Below are 19,777 nucleotides of genomic sequence, written 5' to 3'. Positions count from 1 at the left end.
TACTAGGTTATTCTGAAAACAGTTGACCATTAAGAAATATACATATATATTTTTAAAGAAACATGTATTGAAGTTCATATTTTTTCCTTTTTCCTCAAGCTTTAGTAGTAGTATTAAATTCTGTCTTTATTTAAATTTTTGATATTTTGTTTATCATGAACTTTTTTGCACTGAGTAGTTTTTTTTTTTTTAATGTTATTTGTCTTGATTACTGAGGTTTTGGTATAGCCTTAAATTTTGTACCTGAGGTGAGTACTTCACTTGTTTCACCCTTCTTCTTGCCCTGATACCTCATTAGAATGTAAAACTATACATAGGCAAGGATCTTTGCCTTATTGACTATGTATTCCTAATGCCTAGACCAGTGCTGGCACATGATAGACATTCAGTAAATATTTGCTGAGGGAATGAATAAAAACAAATTCACTATGAATTTTGTTAAATGTTTTATTAAGTGTATTTTCTTAATATATATATTAAGATATATAAAAATATATAAATACTTAATATAATTTTAATATATTTTCTCTGTATTGCCTACTCATTCAGTTATGGAATTAAATCTGTACAAACACTTTGAATTATAGTTCATGAATTATTATAAAAAATATTGACAGAATTTACTTGGTTTATACAAAAAAATAGAGTAAAATGTTCAATAAATATTTTTTCCTAGAAAATATTAATGCATTTATATACAGGATAAGGTCATATTTAAGTCTTCTGAAGGTTTTGCAAATATTGTGTAGCTATTAAATATTATAGTATTAATAGTATTGCATAGTGTTAGCTATGAATAGTATAGTGTAGCTAGGGAATTATTTTTTAAATGCTCTGGTGTTCAAAATACAGTATGTGGCAAGCCTGACCTCAGATATATACATATATCAAATGTATAGAAATAATTGACTTGGTCTATAAAAACGAGCAAAACATTCAGTTCAATATAAAAATTTCTAATTTTAATGATTGATTATATTCAACTATTTAAAGTTTTTCTCAGATATTTAATATTGTAGAGTATAATCATTTAAATTTTAAAATGCAATGAATAACTTCCTTAGACTAAAAGATTGGAATATTTGCTATAATTGTTCTGTTTCTGTTGTAGTAATCTAAATATTCTTCTAAACGAAGTATTCTCATTGAGGTTTAACAAAACATTAATAGAAAAGAAAGTTGTATTTATAAGCACATGCAAGCTAAGCTGACAGACATGACCTATATAAGAACAACAATTTCCTTCCCTATCACCATCAGGAATAGGTTCTTCCTAGAATTCTGGGAAACAAAAATACTTCCTAAACCACAGTATTCACATGTTTGCAGTTGCTGAGAACTAGCAATCATCCAACTATGTTAGGGAGACAATATGTGAAGTATAAGGATTCTACAAATCACCCCAACAGAACTGAGTAGGTAGGGATCAGGGGAGAGGAAAAGGTTGGTAACCAGAAAACTGATCTTGGTGGGCTGGTACTCTTATTCCAAGTCACAGAAAGAAACCTGTGTCAGAGATGTTAGGGTACCCTAGGGCCACATCTATGACGTTGTTTCTAGGGAGATGTGCTCCAAGTGCCAAGTAGCCAACTAACCAAAATTTTGGCCCTTCATTTTGTTTTCTGTGTCTGTTCAGAAAAATACATGTATTCCATGTTTATTTCAATTACGTTTATTAAGCTTAAAATTCTAGAGGAGATCGGTTGATTTTTTTCACTTTAAAAATATTTTAACCATGAGAGACTATGGACTCTGAAAAACAACCTGAGGGTTTTGAAGGGGCGGGGGGCGGGAGGTTGGGGGAACCAGGTGGTGGGTATTAGGGAGGGCACAGATTGCATGGAGCACTGGGTGTGGTGAAAAAACAATGGATACTGTTACGCTGAAAATAAATAAAAAATTTAATTTAAAAAAACCATGAAAAAAAATATTTTAACTGATGTTCTTCTCAATTTATTTAGTTGGTAGAACTTCATGTTTTTTATGTCCCTGAAGGATCGTGGAACTATAAGCTAAATACCATTTCAATAGAAGTTGTTAATAAATTCATTTCAGCTGGATTTATAAGGCAAGTATTTTGTGGTCATGTTATAATGTGCCTGAAAAAGCAGTCTTTTTTTCTGCAGAGAAAAATGTTTCTTTGGAAATTTACATTATAAGTGAGACACTCTGGTCCGTATGATGGATCCAGTTTCTAACTTAATACTATCAATAAATAATGTTATATGACAGTTAATAAGTATTTTAGAAACATATGTTACTTAGCCAGGTGTCACTGCCACCCATATAAAAGGGTATAACAGGTATATTACTATCATTACACACAAAGAGAATGAGAGAATTAAGAGGGAAATTATCTGAAATTAGAAACCTGTTGAAGAGCTGTGAATAGTAGTTAAATCAGTATATCCACAATGACTTTTTTACTGAACTGTTTCAAAATAGAAAGAGACTATATGTGTATGTAAACTTACATATATGTACATGTAAGTATATGTACACATAGGAAGCACACATGACATTATTCCTTATCTTCCCCATCACTTCAAGCACACTAGTGTCGTTTTTGTTCTGGAACACATCAGACATGAATCTACCTCAGGACCCTTGTCTACTTGCTGTTCTCTTAGTCTAGAATGCTGTTTCTGCCCTAATATATCCTATCTCTTCTTTAACTCTTTACTTCAAATTACTTTTTTGTTTAGATCTTCTCTAATCACTATATTTAAAATTGTAGCTACCCTCCCTTCCCTACTTTATTCTTCCTTATAGTACTTAGCAGTGTCTTATGAATTATGTGTTTTTTTAGTTTGTCTAATTTTCTTTCCCACCATTAGATTTATAAAGTCTGTAAAGGCAGAGATTTTTGTCTCTTTTGTTGATTGCCATATTCCCATCCTTTAGAGCAATGCCTGATATATAGTGGGGGCTCAATAAATATTTTGTGGTTGAATGAATTAATTATATAATGTTTCCCATAAAATCCTAGAAAAACAAAAACCCTAAACAGTAGCATAAATGATGGCTTTAAATTTTAGATGTTGAGGAGTGAAGTATTCTTAATGAACAAAGACATGGAGTCTGACAGTATTTGATTATCAAAGAAATTTTTAAGCACTAGATCATCCTGTCAAGCTTCCAAAATAAATATTTGTGGCATAATCATTCTTTATGTATAAAAGTATATAAATTCCATAGCAGAGTTTTCTTTTCTTAATAATACAGTTTGGAGGCAGATGAGAAAAGTAGATAACCATTTTCCTTTTCGGTACAGAAAAGACTTTTATAAACAGTATTTATCTGTATAATCATTTTATTTTTTTAAAATTCCTGAAGTTTTATAAAGTGCCAGACAATGTAAAAATAAATTGAGCTATATATGATACATTAAATTAGTATTTATGTTTGAGATAGCTAACGTTATAGAATTTGTAGTATAGCTGAAACCTGTTTCATTTTCCATTATAAGGCAATGTCATAATATTTCAGAGTATCTCCTCACCTAACTTTACAAGCCCTGAGAGAACGACTTGGTGAGTTCCTTGGTGAAGATGCTGTTGCAGAAAAATTTTTATTTCTGAAATGCATTGGAAATAATCTAGCTGTGGTAAGTCTTCTTAATTTTTTTTCCATTTGGGAGCACCTGGGTGGCTCAGTAGGTTAAGCCTCTGCCTTAGGCTCAGGTCATTGTCTTAGGGTCTTGGGATAGAGCCCCGCATCAGGCTCTCTGCTCAGTAGGGCGCCTGCTCCCCCCCCCCCCGTCTGCCTCTCTGCCTACTTGTGATCTCTCTTTCTCTGTCAAATAAATAAATAAATAAAATCTTTTTAAAAAGTTGTTTTTCCTTTTGATTAAAGAAAAGCATAACTTAACAAATTGTGTTTTTTAAATGCTTGTCAACTCAGCTTCTTGTCAAGTCACTTCTATAAATGGGATAAGTAATATCAATCATAACAAAATGAAAAATCACTAAATACATGGATCATCAAGGAAAAATGGGCCTTATTGGCATATTATTGGGCACTAAAATGATGGGAGATATTTTGGGGTGTGCATTTCCTTGGGAAGAAAAGGAAGACAAACTTAAAATGTTATTATATAAATAATGTGTGTATTTTTAAATTTAAATGAGTGTTTAAAAAAATTTTTTTTTTTTTTTTTTGGAGAGAGAGCATATGCATGTGTGTGCATGAGCTGGTGGGAGGCAGAGGGAAAGAGAGACTCTTAAGCAGGCTTCACATTCAATGCAAGCCTGACATAGGCTCAAGAGTCACCCGCTCAACTACTTAGCCACCCAGGTGCCCCCTAAAACATTTAAGTAAGTACTTGGGTTCTGGACAAAAATGGGGCTTCATTGTTTGGGCCACAGCTAGACCCATTTGATGTGAAATGATAGGACTCCAACAATTTTTGTTTGTTTGTTTCAGCTGTTATCTGCTGAACACTCCTCTTTATAGTTTCTGTGGTTTAATGGCAGGATTTTCTTTCTTTCCTTTTAAGATTTTATTTATTTATTTGACAGAGAGATCAAAAGTAGGCAGAGAGGCAGGCAGAGAGAGAGAGGGGGAAGCAGGCTCCCTGCTGAGCAGAGAGCCCAGATGTAGGGCTCCATCTCAGGATCCTGAGATCATGACCTGAGCTGAAGGCAGAGGCTTAACCCACTGAGCCACCCAGGTGCCCCTAATGGCAGGATTTTCTAAGTAGAATTTTCCTACTTGAAATTCTTAATCTAGCAAGCCATCAGATCTCAAAATTTCTGGTTTCTCTTAACTACATAAGGTTTATTTCTTTAATCAAAAAGACTTTCTATATTAAAAATGCAGTATATTCCTATTCCACTCTAGTTAATATATTATATCATTAGTATGTATTTATGTGACTGTTTATATTTAACATCTAATTCTGCCATTAGACTGTAACTCCCTGTGAGCGGGGACTTTATTTAATTCACTATTGTATTTATAACCAGTGCCTAAAATTAAATTAGAGGTATTTCAGTATTTTTTGGACAAATTAAATAATGATAGTGGGGGAAAAAAAGCATTTCCCATCAAAGTAGTACTGTAAAGGAATTCACTGTATGGAATTCTCAGGATCAGCAGCTAGATACGAAGTTTTTGTCATTTGAAGTCTGTTCAGTATGGTTAAATATCTATTTATCTTTAAGTTTTTCTCAAGGAAGAAGAAACAATTCTCCTTTTTGTTCTTGTTCATAATATCTAAAATACAAATTATCAGTCACAGAATCCTAGGTTGAAAGAGACCTAAATAAAGATAATTTAAATCAACTTCTGAAGTCCTTCTAATATTTTATTCTTTTTAACAAATATTTATTGGTGTTTTTCTAGAAACAAAATGAAAAAAAAAAAAAAAAAGAACTGGCTATGGATCCAGCCCTTAAAGAGTATTCACTGTAGTGGTGCAGAGAAAATACATAATTAAAATAGTGTATTTTGTATATTCAGAAGAAAAGGGGATTACTTCCAGCAGGAGAAGAGGGGAGATAGAGAACTTTGAGAAAAGAACTATATTCAGTTTGGATCTTGAAAGATAAATATTTGACCTAGCAGAACTGTTGGGTGGGAAAATCTTTCTGAGCAGAGAAAATAGAATGAGCACAGAAGTAGAAAAACAGGCAATTAAGGAAGAGTAAATGTTGCCCTTTTTATTGGAACATGGTATAAAACAGAATAGTAGAGAACAAATTGTAAAGTGATTTGCTGAAAGTCTTGAATACCAGATTAATGAATTTTGTTTGTTTCTGAAGTGTTGGGAGGTTTTGAGCAAAAGATGACACTATGAGAGCCCTCAAAGACTAGAGGCAGGGATTGTAACTAGCAGGCTTTAATTATGAGACTTTGTAGTGGTTAAGCCAGAGATATAGAGGGCTTAAGGAATAGGCTCCTTCTCAGATTTTATCTGTTGCTATTTTTCTTCTTAGTTTTCCATTTCAAACACAAAAATCTTTGGTCGTCAAATACAACAAACTCCTTTCTGATTTATGTTCTTTGCACTTGCCTGGAAATTACTTCTTTATGATTTTCAAATAGCTTTCTTTTTCTTTTCATAATTCAGGTCTCAGCCTCAAGTATTATATTTTCAAGAGTCCATCTAGTTTTTTTTCAACTGTCCACCTAGTTTTTAGATGTTCTTTCTCTTAAGTTACTCTCTATTACATCAGGTTTTTGTTTTCATAAATCACATTTCACTATCCTAAATCATGTTTATTTAACATCTGTTCTCCTAAGTAGAATATAAGCTACATGGGAGCAAGGACTTTGCCTTGTATACCATCATATCTCCCACCATATAGAACCCATAGTTGTCACCCATAGTGTGGGTCTTCCTGACCCATAGTATGCCCTCAGTATTTGTTGAATTAATGGATGGATGGATGGATGAATAATAAATGAACTCTATGGGCTATATATTTAGGAAATAAAATTTACAATGTTGGACTCTGGAGCCAGATTATCTGGTTTTGCATCCCAATTTGGAAAATTCCTAGTTATAAAATCATGGGCAAGTTATTTAACTTCTCTTTCCTCAGTCTTATTGTCTAATATGTAATATGTGTGCCTATCACATGGAATTGTGGAGATTAACTGAGCTAATATATGTAAAGCACCTAAAATAGTGCTTGACATAAAGTGAGTCCATGTAAGTGGACTTATAATCATATATAATCATAGCCATGTAATCATATAACCATATAATGATAGCCATGATTATTACTATTAAATGACAGAGAATTTCTTTTATGTTTTGTACAGTGAATAGAAATAAGGTTATGTTCTACATTTTCTAGACTCTAGCCTTAGTTATCAGCTTTTAGATTTGATTTTTATGTCACAGATATGTGCCTTCTACAAAAAAAAAAAAGGAATAAAAATAACTGAAAACATACAGAAGCTTTATTTTTTTGTCATTTATTTCTAGGTGAAGGTAAAACAAGAATCAGAACTGAAACTCAAATCATTTGCTCCTCCGTATGTATGTAATGTAACATTTTAAACTTATGTTAATTTTTTAACTTACTGTTTTTTAAATTACAAACTTAATTTTTTAAAATTTTCTGTATGTTTTAGGCTCTTCAACCGGAATTATATTTGCTTCCTATAATGGATCATTTAGGAAATATTTATTCAGCATCAACTGTTGCTTTAGATGGGCGGCAGACTAATAATGGTGTTGCTGAGGCTGATGGAATAATCCACAGACCACTTAGAGTAACTTTGTTGAAGGAAGAACCTGGAACAGATCCCAGTTTTTTAGTAAACACTTTGAAAGAGCTTCTTAACAAGAATCAGGAAGAAGGTGATTTCAGCCGGAATGGGAAAAACAAAGAGGTTATTATAGTACGTTTTAGTAGTCAGGTCTGTAAGCAAATTCTGGGCAAATCTAGCCTTACAAATGTGGCAATATCAAATGAAAGCTATAGTTCCATATGGGGATTTTAAAAAATAGTTTCACCAAGTGAGAGAAAAAAAAAACAATTTAATTAGTATGTGAAAAAGCCAAATAAAAATACTTATTGCACTTAAGTAAACTCTACTACCTTCTTTTATAATAGCTTCAGATAAAGTTAAGACCAAAGGAGAAAGGAAGTGATCACTGCATAGAACCTTGGTATTATTACTATAAGAGGATCTTAGCCACAACTGTATCAAAACCAAAGCAAAGCAACTTTAATGCTGGGAGACATTTGTATTTCAAAGAATCACAAATTTTTATATGATTACATTCTTCAATTTACTGATAGTTCATTTCTTAAAAAGTGGTAGATATTTGCGACACCTGGGTGGCTCAGTCTTTAAGCATCTGCCTTTGGCTCAGGTCATGATCCCAGCGTCCTGTGGAATCCAGCCCCTTCTCCCTCTCCAGCTCCCCTGTGCTTCTTCCTCTCTTGCTATCTCTCCCTCTCTCATAAATAAATACAATCTTTTAAAAAAAAAAGTGGTAGATAATTAAACAAAATTAAACATATAAATAAAGCTGGAACTATAAGAACTTACTGAAAAAATATTGCATAAAGAAATAAACTGTTTATGATGGAAAAGCAAATACACTAGACATTTATAAATGAACCCCTCCAACTAATGACAACATCCGTTACAGCTGCAAAATATACATGTTCTTCATCAGTTGCATTTTTCTCCATCTTCAGTTATAGTCATTCTTACATTGTAAGTTTATAGCTCCCTTCTGGTGTGTTTTATTATTTCTGATGAGACATGCAGATGAGATCCACCTATTTTATTTGATGCCAGTGAGATACTCAGAATCTTTACTTCATTGATCTAGGCTTGTGTCTGCTACAGTGTTAAATATTGCTTTCTAGTCAGGATATTACTTAAAGGTTAAAGGGGGAAAATACCTGGGGAAAAAAATTCGGAGTGGAATCCCAGCATTCCTGAAAAGTACAAGGTCAAGTGGCTAATGAAGTTGGCATCTGCCCTACATAAAGCTGTGAGTAGTGTCATATTTCATATCCTGAGCTCTACTGGCCAGATATTTGCACAAAACACACAAAAAAATCCTTGGTGGGAATATTTAACCCTTGAATTTTGTGGAAGTGTAGTTTTCAAATTGTATTAATTTCTTGGTGCTTTCCTCCAAAAAGAAGTATGCTGGTCAGCATATGCTCATTTTTAAAAAGTTCTGGAAACACCATTAACTATAAAGAAGAAAATTAAGTTTAAAAATAATTCTACAATCTGGAAATGGCTTTTGTTAGTATTCTGGTATATATTCTTTCAGTTATTTTTTTTTCAGTTCTTGTATGTAATATTTTTAGCTTTTAAAAATGAGGATACGGACCTTCTTAGACCCTCCTTTTATATTTTAGAATATATTGTAGATCTTTCCTATCAATAAATACAGATCTACATCATTATAGAATTCCTTGTGGTATAATTTATGTACCCATCCCTGTATCAATGTTTTTGCTATTATGAATACTGCTGCAAGCAACATTTTTCTAAGTGCTTTGTGCATTTGTCCTATTTTTTTTAAGAAGCTTAATGGCTGTTTCTGAGGCTGTGTTTCTGGTTGTTATTCTTTTCCTTTTAAGAACTTTTCGGGGCGCCTGGGTGGCTCAGTGGGTTAAAGCCTCTGCCTTTGGCTCAGGTCTTGATCCCAGGGTCCTGTGATTGCGCGCCTGCATCGCCCGCATTGGGCTCTCTGCTCAGCAGGGAACCTGCTTCCCTTCCTCTCTCTCTGGCTGCGTCTCTGCCTACCTGTGATCTCTGTCTGTCAAATAAATAAATAAAATCTCTAAAAAAACACAACTTTTCAACATTGTGTGTCTTCCTCTAGTCCCATCTTCTTTCTTCCTAGAGATAACTACTACTTTGATTTTTTGTGATCATTGTTTTCTTGCTTTTCTTTGCAGTTTTACAACCTGAATATGTGTTCCTTAACAATAGTTTAGTTTTTGTATGTTTTGAATTGCATTAAGATGGAATCATATTGAAGGTATTTTATTTTTGACTTGCTGCTTTTGTTCAACATTGTAAGATTCAGTCATGTTTCATTTCATTTTTTCATTGTATAATATTTCATTTATGACTATACCATAATTTACTCTGAATATGAACATTTGGTTTGTTGCCAGTTTTGGGGTATTACAAATATGCTTTTATGTACATTCTTGTACATGACTCTTAAATGTACATGTGGATGTCAAGAGAATATACCTAGCCATTGGCATTGTTTGTACATATTCCACTTTACTAAATAATGTCCATATGTTTTCCAAGGTGGTTGTACTCAGCAGCAATGTCTGAGAGTTCTATTGAACTGTAACTTGCTATTCTATCAGATATTTTGTCTCCTGTTTCTCTGCTATACATTTTGGATAATTTCTGTGGATTTTTCTCCCAAATCTATTTTACTGATTCTCTCCTTAGTTGTGTCCTATCTGCTATTAAATCCTTACACTGAATTTTTGATTCCCAATGTTTTATTTTTCTTTTCTAATGGTTTTCTTTGGTTGAACATGTTTTTATATGTTATATGTTTATATGGCCATTTGGATTTGCCTTCATTCAAGTGTTTTGCTCATTTTCTGTCTTTTAAATATTGATTCATTTTATATACATATGTATTTTTTCCACCGTGTGTGTGTGTGTTTGTGTCTGTATATTTAATTCATTCTAGATTTTAGTTTGTGGCTTGTCTTTTTATTATCTTTGTGATTCTTTTGATGAAAGGAATTCTTAAATTTTTGAAGTTACAAGGATTGTGTTGATGTCTTCAGCTTTTTATCAGCTTTGCTCTATGTATATTGAAGCTATTTTTAAATGCATGCATATTTAGGATCATTATGTCTTCTTGATGAATTGACCCTAATGTGATTGTGTAATGTTTCTCTTTTTTCTGATAATAGTCTTTATTTTAAAGTTTACTCAGTCTGATATTAATGGAGTCACTCAAGTTTTCCTTTGATTAGTGTTTGCATGGTATAACTTTCTTCATTCTTTTATCTATTACTGAATATCTAAAGTGGATTCCTTGTAGACAGCATATATTTAGATCTTACTTTTAAGTCCAGTTTGACAAACTGTGCCTTTTACTATGGGTATTTAGACCATTTACATTCAGTGAAATTATTGATGTGGTTGGTTTTAAACCTAGCATCTTACTCTTTGTTTTCTATTTGTCTCGTGTCTTCTGTCTTCCTAGTTTTTCCATTTTCTTGCCTTTTCTGGATTGAGAAGTTTTTATGATTAACTTTTATCTCCACTACTTGCTCACTATATCTCCACTATTGTCTTACTCTTTCTCATTTTAGAAAATTGTTAGTGGTTGCTGTAGGGTAGAGGTAAGCAAATACCTATATTTATACTTGAATTTTTTTTTTAATTTTAAGTAATCTCTACACCCAATGTGGAACTCAGTCTCACAACCACAAGATCAAGAGTTGCATGTTCCACTGACTGAGCCAGCCAGACACCCCTATTTTATTTTATTTTACTTTATTTTATTTTATTTTAATCCATACCTATGGCTTATTTTTTTAATAAATATTGTTGGAACACAGCCATACCCATTTGTATTTATATTTTCAATGACTGTTTTTACACTATAATGACACACTTGAGTAGTTATGATAAAGACCAAATTGTCCATGAGCCTGAAATATTTAGTATCTGGCCCTTTAAGAAAAGGTTTGCTCTAAGGTATACATTATATACACTTTTAATTTGAAGTCTACTTTCAAATTATATACAACTTCATATATAAATAACATACAGCAGTATTACTATTTCCTCCCTCAGTTCCTTTGTGCTGTTGTCATATATTTTACTTCTGTGTATAACTCCACAATATATTGTTACCATTTTTAATTTATACTGTTAGTCAACTTTTAAAGAAATAAAAAGTAAGGAGAAAAATAACTTTTTATATTTAAGAGAGAGTTTTTTCTCCCCACCCAGTGATAATAAACCTAATCTTTGTATCAGTGCATGATCCTGGGCTCGAGATAATCCTTACAGCTTTGGCTCCTACCCTTCCTTTAGGCCTTGCCTCTAACTGGGGATGAGAGGGTTTTCTATCCCTTCTCCAAAGACTTTCCAAAGCTAGTATTTTTGGAAGGAGAGTCACCTGCTTGCTGATGGCTTTTGCCTCTATTCCTCCATGAGAGCCAATAGATTTTTGTGTGGGTTCTGAGATGGGTGAGTTTCCTGTTCCTCCCCACAGTGGCTTAATTTTTTACTTTGTATGAAAGGATAGTGTTGAGAAGGATGGGGTTTCATACCTATGTGCCACTGATGGCTCTTTCAGTTTACCTGCTCTACCCCCAGTCTGTCTTGTGAGTATGATATAGGCACATGGAAAGGAGCTTGCTATTAAGTATTGATATCCTTTGTGTCTGAGGATCCCAGAGATTCCAAACTATCCTGGTAGCCTACACTGGCCTTTAGAATGCCTTAAAATTTTAACTATTTTCTTATTTCTTTTAATAGTAGTTACCCCTTCCTCCTGTGCTCTGCCATAGAGGAAATAATTTTCCCCTAGAAGGAAACTGGAATTCAACTCCTTGCAAATATAATTCTCTAATGAATTCAAGAAAAGTTATTATTTTATAGGTTATATACCTTTTTCTCCTTGTTCAAGTCAGAGCACTGTTTCATCTTTCTATAATTCTAACCAGAAATGGAACTGCAGTTCTTAAATTTTAATATAATCAACTTTACTGGCATTTTCATTTATGGGTAGTGTTATTTATATCTTTTTTAAAAAATCCCTTTTCTACCCTGAGATGTATTATCTTTCAAACATTTTGTGTTTGCTTTTCCAATTTAGTTTATTAATCTATCAGGAATTAATTTTTACGTGTGAGGTGAAATAAAGTTCCTTAATTTTTTTCCTTAATTTTTTTCCATATGTACTCTTCCCATTTGATTGTTGTGCAGTTTCTTAAAAATACCAAATTACTCTTTTGTGGTGCATGAGAATGCAAAATATCTGAGGTCTAGCATTATATTAGCAAATATAGCTAGGAAGACAGTACATGGTATGTTTTACAAGTCCTTTAATAAAGGAGGAAAGAGTAATGCTTTACCCATTTTCATATCAAAATGGGTGTTCCCTTCCATTAGATATCTTCTGTTCCTTCCCATGGGTCTGTGCTACACACCTCTACATTTTTGTATCTCGACTTTAATGTGTTTAATACTTTATTGTTGCCTCCAAACAAGTATGCTTTCTTGACTTCTTTGGTTTCATTATTCTTCTAGTTGTTAAGACTTTGGTTCATTATTCTTCTAGTTGTTCAAACTTTGAAATATTCCTCACTGTAGAATAATAGATTCTTAGAGTAAAGGAAACTTGAAAACCATTTTGTAGCCTCCTTGCTGCTTATAATCTGCTTTCCAGTCTATTCTCCAGAATGTAGTCAGCATCATTATTCTTGTTACAGGCTGGATTATATATCTCCCTGCTCGAAAACCTTTGAAAGACTCATTCATTACTACTTAAAGCCCAAGTTCTTTAAGATGACATAGGGAGTGCTTTGCACTCTGACTTCAAACCCAGGGTTGCAAACCCAGGGCTGCAAATGTTTGGCCCTGCAGATTGTTCACTGCCTGATGCCTGAAGGCTTCCTTCACGTAGATGATGATATGAATGGAGCTTTCAGGATTTGCCTAATGGGGTAATTGGTTCTGTAACTTTTAGCTATTATTATTATTACTATTACTACTACTACTACTACTACTACCTCTATAGTTTGGGGGTAGAAGGGGAGGAAGAAATGCCATGAAGTACAACTAGAGAGGAGGTAGGGACTGCAAGAGCCTTGGTTCCAAAACTAAGGAATTTTTAGGCAGTGAGAAGTCATCTGAGCTTCTGTTTGTTTCAAGTTTTTATTTAAATTCTGGTTAGTAATATTAGTTATTACTAATATTAGTGTAATATTAGTAATATCAATAGTGTAATATTAGTAATATTACACTAATAGTGTAATATTACACTATTACTTACACTAATTAGTGTACACTAATATTAAACTATTAGTGTAATATTATTATTATTAATATTACAGTACTAGTGTTATATTAGTCTCAGGAGTAGAATTTAGTGATTCATCATTTATGTATAACACCCAGTGGTCATCACAAGGGCCTGCCTTTAATACCCATCACCATTTAACCCATCTGCCCACCCACCTCCCCTCCAGCAACCTTGAGATTGTTCTCTATATTTGAGTCTGTTTTATGGTTTGTTTGCCTTCCCTCCTGCCCCCCACGATTATCATTAGTTTCATTTCTTGAATTGCACATATGGTATTTTTCATTCTCTGACTTATTTCACCTAGCCTAATACACTCCACCTCCATCCACATTGTTGCAAATGGCAGGATTTCATTCTTTTTGCTGGCTAATATTCCATTATATATGTGTGTGTGTGTGTGTGTGTGTCCACACCACAACTTCTTTATCTATTCATACGTTGATGGACGTTTGGGCTCTTCCCATAGTTTGGCTATTGTTAATAATGCTGCTGTAAACATCAGGATGCATGTGTCCCTTTAATCAGTATCTTTGAATCCTTTAGGCAAATTCCTAGCAGTATACAATTGCTGGATTGTAGGGTAGTTCTGTTTTTAATGTTTTGAGGAACCTCTACTGTCTTCCAGAGTGGCTGCGCTCTAGCTTGCATTCCCACCAAAAGTGTAAGAGGGTTCCCCTTTCTTCACATCCTTGCTAACATCTCTTTCTTGTGTCATTGATTTTAGCCATTCTGACAGGTGTGAGGTGGTTTCTCATTGTAGTTTTGATTTGTATTTCCCAGACGATCAGTGATGTTGAGCATATTTTCATGTGTGTATTGGCCATCTGTATGTCTTTGAAAAAGTGTCTATTCATGTCTTCTGCCGATTTCTCAACTGGATTATTTGTTTTACAGGTGTTGAGTTTAGTAAGTTCTTTATAGATTTTGGATACTAACCCTTTATCAGATATAGCATTTGCAGATATCTTCTTCTATTCCAAACGTTGCCTTTAAATTTTATTGATTGTTGCCTTTGCTGTGTGGAAGCTTTTTATCTTGATGAAGTCCCGAGAATTCATTTTTGTTTTTGCTTCCCTTTCCTTCAGAGACATCTCTATTAAGAAGTCACTCTGGCCGATGTCAAAGAGGTTGTTGCCTATGTTCTTCCCTAGGATTTTAATGGTTTCCTGTCTCACATTGAGGCCTTTCATCCATTTTGAATTTATTTTTGTGTGTGGTGTAAGAAAGTGTCCAGTTTCATTCTTCTTCATATGACTGTCCAATTTTCCCAACACCATTTGTTGAAGAGACGGTCTTTTTTTCCATTGGCTACTCTTTCCTCCTTTGTTTTAATGGGAGTAACATGATTGAATTTCAGTTCTGGAAAAACAACTTAGGTTACATTATGGACAATAGACAGGTAATAAGACCTAAACTATGAAATGCAGTAGGGAATAGAAATCAGAACTTGAAATCAAGAAACTCCTGAGGATTGGGTACTGTGCTGCGTGCTTTACATGTTCTCTGCCATTTTAGGAATAAATAAGGAGACTTGGGTTAGAGAAATAATACCTGCTGTGACAGTGCCAGGACTTAAACTCCTGTGTGTCTGACTAAAGGCCATGCTTTATTTATAACACTGTGCTAGAGTCATACTGAACTTTTCACTGTTGTCAAAAATGCTGCGTACATTGGTACACTGTATCTTCCAAATGCCATTTTCTTTGCATAAATTATTCTTACTCTCTTCTTTGTCAGGCAAACATCTCACAGTTCAAAACATAGTTTCACAGTTATCACTTCTTTTTCTCTGAATTTGTAACATTTTATGCATATATTACTATACCTCTCAAAGCACTATTATGATTTTTTCAAAAGTGAATACACCTTTCTTTATGTTTTTAAATTGCATAGGTATTGAATGGTACAGTCATCATGCTCTATACTGTTACTAGGAATGAGATCCACGTGCCATATCCTATCACAATTACTCAAAATCTGAACTTTGCATTGTTATTTCTTTCTTTGGCGGGGTGGGGAGCTGGTATTTTACTCTTAGCTTTAAAATAGCTGATATATCTGGGTTTTGTTCATTTTGCATTGAATATATCCTTTAGAAAATCCCTGTTCTAAAAAGATTTTCAAATGTGCATTTGAAATGTACATTTCAAAGGGAAATGTAGCAGCTAGACTAAACTTAAATCAGTATGGGTTGCAAAATTTTGTGGCAACCATTATAAAAGATTTTTCAATTATTAACATGACCATTAATTTTTTTCTAAATTAAAAAATTTGATTTTTCCAAGGGAAAAATATCTGTATTAACACTTCCAGGTTCATGGATCTCTTGTTCATATAGATCATATAGAGAACATTAATGTTAACATTTTAAAGGCATTGCATAGTTTTCCTATATGGGGAAATTTTGTTAAAATGAAGGGAGATTTTATAACTAGAAATGTATGTGAAATAACAAATGACATTATATGCTCTGTATTTATACCAGCACTTTCCAGAGAAGTTTCCTCAATACAATTTCAAAAGATGCTTTTGGCAAAAACTTTCTGAAGACAATTAAGTTTGAGTAAAACCCAACTTATCCCCATCTTGCAGATTCACATTGTACATAAAAACAGAAATCCTGCAGGTGTGTGTGTGTAGGGGGGGCAGGGTAGGGTTCCTTAATTCGTTTTTTCCCAAACTGAATTGACCAAAGAATTCTTCACATAAACTGTTTCATGAAATTCACTTTGGAAATTGTTGTCTTATATCATGAATAGTAGAGTTCATGGAGATTCTGAAACATGGGACAAGATTATAGTGTGTGTGTGTGTATGTATGTGTGTGTATGTATGTATGTATATATATATATATATATATGCATACATATTTGTATGAAATCTCATTTTACTATTTTCTTAATATTATGAACTTTATTTGCCATGGATGAACAGCAGCATCAGCTGGGGGAAAAGCCACTCCAAAAGAAAACCAGACGGGAAAAATTCAAATTGGAAATTCTGAAGTTCTAGGATCATTGGAATCTAATAGTGATTATTTTAGCAACAAAAAAAGGTAATTACTACAGGTGTTGATTCTACGTGTCATAGTCTAAACTATAAGAAAGAGATATCCAGAGTACTGTTACAAGAATTTCTAATCAGAACAAACATATGAGTAAAATTAGTAATATTTTAATAAAAATAACCTTGAATTTAATCTCTACTGTTATATATGAACAATATAATCAATAATAATCCAATATAATCAATAATTTATTTCCATTGTGATTATTTTATTGGGGCAATGTAATGACAGAAAAAGTTCCCTTTATTTGACTTTCTTAGAATTAATTTTTCTGCCTCACTTAGATTCTAGGTTATGGGTAAACTAACCAGCATGCTGATAGTTTAGAACATGATTCCAGTTTCATATGGAATCATTTCATTCAGAATTATAGTATTTAGACAACAGTTTTGCATATAGTATTTTGAAATCAAGATAAGGGATTTTATAAACAATCATTCACAAAAGAACTATAAAAATGTTTCCAAAATTTTTAATTATTTTACTTTGCTATAGACAATACAATGTGATTTGAATTTAGCTGTAATAAATATGATTTTCTTACTCATACTAAGCATAGTTTGTGTTGATCATTAATGAGTTTGAAAGATAATATGCTAATGGTCTCAGGTTTTTTAAGGTTTTAATGTTACATTTGTGTTTACAGAATATCAAGTAAGCTATGTAAAATGCAAAAAGCTAATATTCATGGAATTGTTTTTTAACATGACTTTCAAATCTGTCATTCCCTTTAAGTCCGTTTCTTTGGAAAAATGAAGATGATGGAGTTAGTATCATTAGAACAAAGGACAATCAGGTATGATTTTAAAGTTTTTGTTTAAATGCAATATTGCAACAATATTTATACTACAAAACTGCAGCATAAAATGTTTAAGGCTAGAGGATGGGAGATAAGCCTCAAGAAAGTTCAGGAGTCAACCATTTCAGTGAAATTTTTGGGTGTTCCATGGTATGGGTGAGACATATTGAGGTACGCCTGTTAGAGTGAAAGTGAGGTTTGTATATCTTGCCCTAGTTTTCACTGAGAATCAGTCATTTGATGGACCTCTTTGGAATTTGGAGAAAGATTTGCCACATTTGGATGTGCTGCTTCAGTTTTGGGTTTTTGTTTGTTTGGGTTTTTTAAAAATCAAGTAATCTAAAAAACTGCCAACTTTGGGCCCAAAGCAAGAGGAGGTTCAGAAGGTGATCTGAGAGACACTACAAGTTGCCACTTGGGTTTTAAAGGCCAGGTCATACAGTGCTGCCTGATGTGTAGTAGATTAGAATGCTGAACAGAGTCTGAGGCAAGCCCTGGTAGGGGAATCACAGCTCAGAGCCCTTGGGTTTTAGAGCAAATAAATGTTCTGTTGTTTCTGGATATTAATAAAATATGCTATCTTCATGCTTTAAAATTTTTGACAGTCTAGTGGATGCTTAATGCTATCCATGGTTTGAATTTTAATTTCCCAGATTATCCGTAAAGTTGATCATGTTTTAATATTTTTATGGACTCCATTTTGGTAACTTTTTGAAAGTACCTTTTCAAATGTTTCTTTTGAGTTGCTTGCTCTATGATTCTGATTAGTATGTTTTTTTTTAAATACTCTGGAGGTATTTCTTTTATGCTTATGCTATGCTGCAAGTATCCTCCCCTACTCTGTATCTTGTCTATAATCTGTTTGCTGAATTCCTTAAGTATTCCATATCCTTATTTTTTTCCACATTCTCTTGTTAGGTCTTAGACTGAAAGTAGTATATCAGAATCTCCTTTTATTAGTGTGTTACTGTTTCTCCTTGCATCTCCTGTGGTTTCTGATTTATTTAGATTTCTCTGTTATTTGGGACAAAGTTCTAATTTGAATACTAGGATCACTTTTGCACTTTTTTGACTCATTTAATGCTTTTTTCTTTCTTTTTTTTTTTTTTGGCCTGAATTCTCCTTTATTGCATATCAAGATATTAACCTGCTTTCTTTTGTATACATTTATTTGGCATACCCTCATCTTCCCTCCCCACTTTTTTCCCAGCCTTTCTGAATTGCTTTATTTTAGGTATGTCTTTTTTTTTTTTTAAGATATTTATTTATTTGAGAGAGAGAGAGAGAGCACAGAATGAGAGAGAGCAGAGCGACAGAGAGAAAAGAGAGAGCATGAGCTGGGGCAAGGGGCAAATGGAGAGGGACAAGCAGAGATCCCACTGAGCAGGGAGCCCAATGCAGGGCTTGATCCCAGGACCCTGAGATCATCACCAGAGGCAGAGGAAAATGCTTAACTGACTAAAACACCCAGGCGCCCCAGGTATGTCTTATATGTACAGCCTAGATAGAGTTGGGTTTTACTTTGTGAGACAGTCTGAAAATATTTTTCATTTAGTAGGTGAGTTATGTCTACTTATATTATTGATAGGACTGATGTGTTTGTCTGGAGATTTGTCATTTTATTTTATGTTACTATGAGTTACTATGTAGTTTATTTGTACTTTTCCCCCCTCCTCGTTTTTTTAGGAAGGTTGTATTTTTGTTCTAGTGTTTATCTTCACACTAATACATTGATGGCTAGTATTCTTAGTGTCTTCCTTTTTCCTTTTTTAAAAATGTATGCTTCTGGCTTTTGATTTTTTACCTCTAAAATTATTCACTGACTCCTATTATATTCAGGGCAATCAAAAAAATCTCCTTTCTTCTCTCATGTATTTTTAGTTCTGTTATTTCTACTGTATCAGAGAATATCACGTTTATATACCATACTTCTAGTCTTACGCCCTCACCTTTTGTTTTAGTCGCAGATTGTAGTTAAATATATTAAATACTTACTGCAGAAGATTTTTCAATCATCTCTTGGTTGGATTAAGCTCAATTTAAAAAAGCACCTCACTGTAATATTCTCTTCTTCCACATTTAAAACTTTGAGCAGAGTTAAGTAAACTAGGGCCTGGAGACTGTTTTGTAAGGCCTTGAACCTAAGTGTGCTTTCTGCATTTTTTAAAAAAGATCTTATTTATTTATTTGACAGACAGAGATCACAAGTAGACAGAAGGGCAGGCAGAGGGGGAGGGAAGCAGGCTCCCCGGTGAGCAGAGGGCCCGACGAGGGGCTTGATCCTAGGACCCTGAGATCATGACATGAGCCGAAGTCAGAGGCTTAACCCACTGAGCCACCCAGGCGCCCTGTTTCCTACACTTTTAAGGAATTGAAATAAAAGAAAAATCATG

General features: G+C 33.5%; 1 protein-coding gene across 1 annotated transcript in view; it reads left to right on the top strand.

The window, feature by feature from the left end:
• The window catches only part of SPATA1 (spermatogenesis associated 1), a 52,576-nt gene that overhangs the window by 16,548 nt on the left and 16,251 nt on the right, over positions 1–19,777 (top strand). Inside the window, exons 3-8 of the mRNA XM_080801419.1 lie at positions 1,962–2,068; positions 3,490–3,607; positions 6,938–6,991; positions 7,087–7,315; positions 16,453–16,573; positions 17,321–17,381. Coding sequence (XP_080657545.1) covers positions 1,962–2,068; positions 3,490–3,607; positions 6,938–6,991; positions 7,087–7,315; positions 16,453–16,573; positions 17,321–17,381 — 690 coding nt within the window. The remainder of the gene's footprint in view (positions 1–1,961; positions 2,069–3,489; positions 3,608–6,937; positions 6,992–7,086; positions 7,316–16,452; positions 16,574–17,320; positions 17,382–19,777) is intronic.

This window comes from Martes martes, assembly GCF_963455335.1.
Source record: "Martes martes genome assembly, chromosome: 4".
Classification (NCBI taxonomy): Eukaryota; Metazoa; Chordata; class Mammalia; order Carnivora; family Mustelidae; genus Martes; species Martes martes.
Note: the sequence above shows the minus strand (reverse complement) of the source record. Positions and strands in the feature narration are given on the sequence as shown.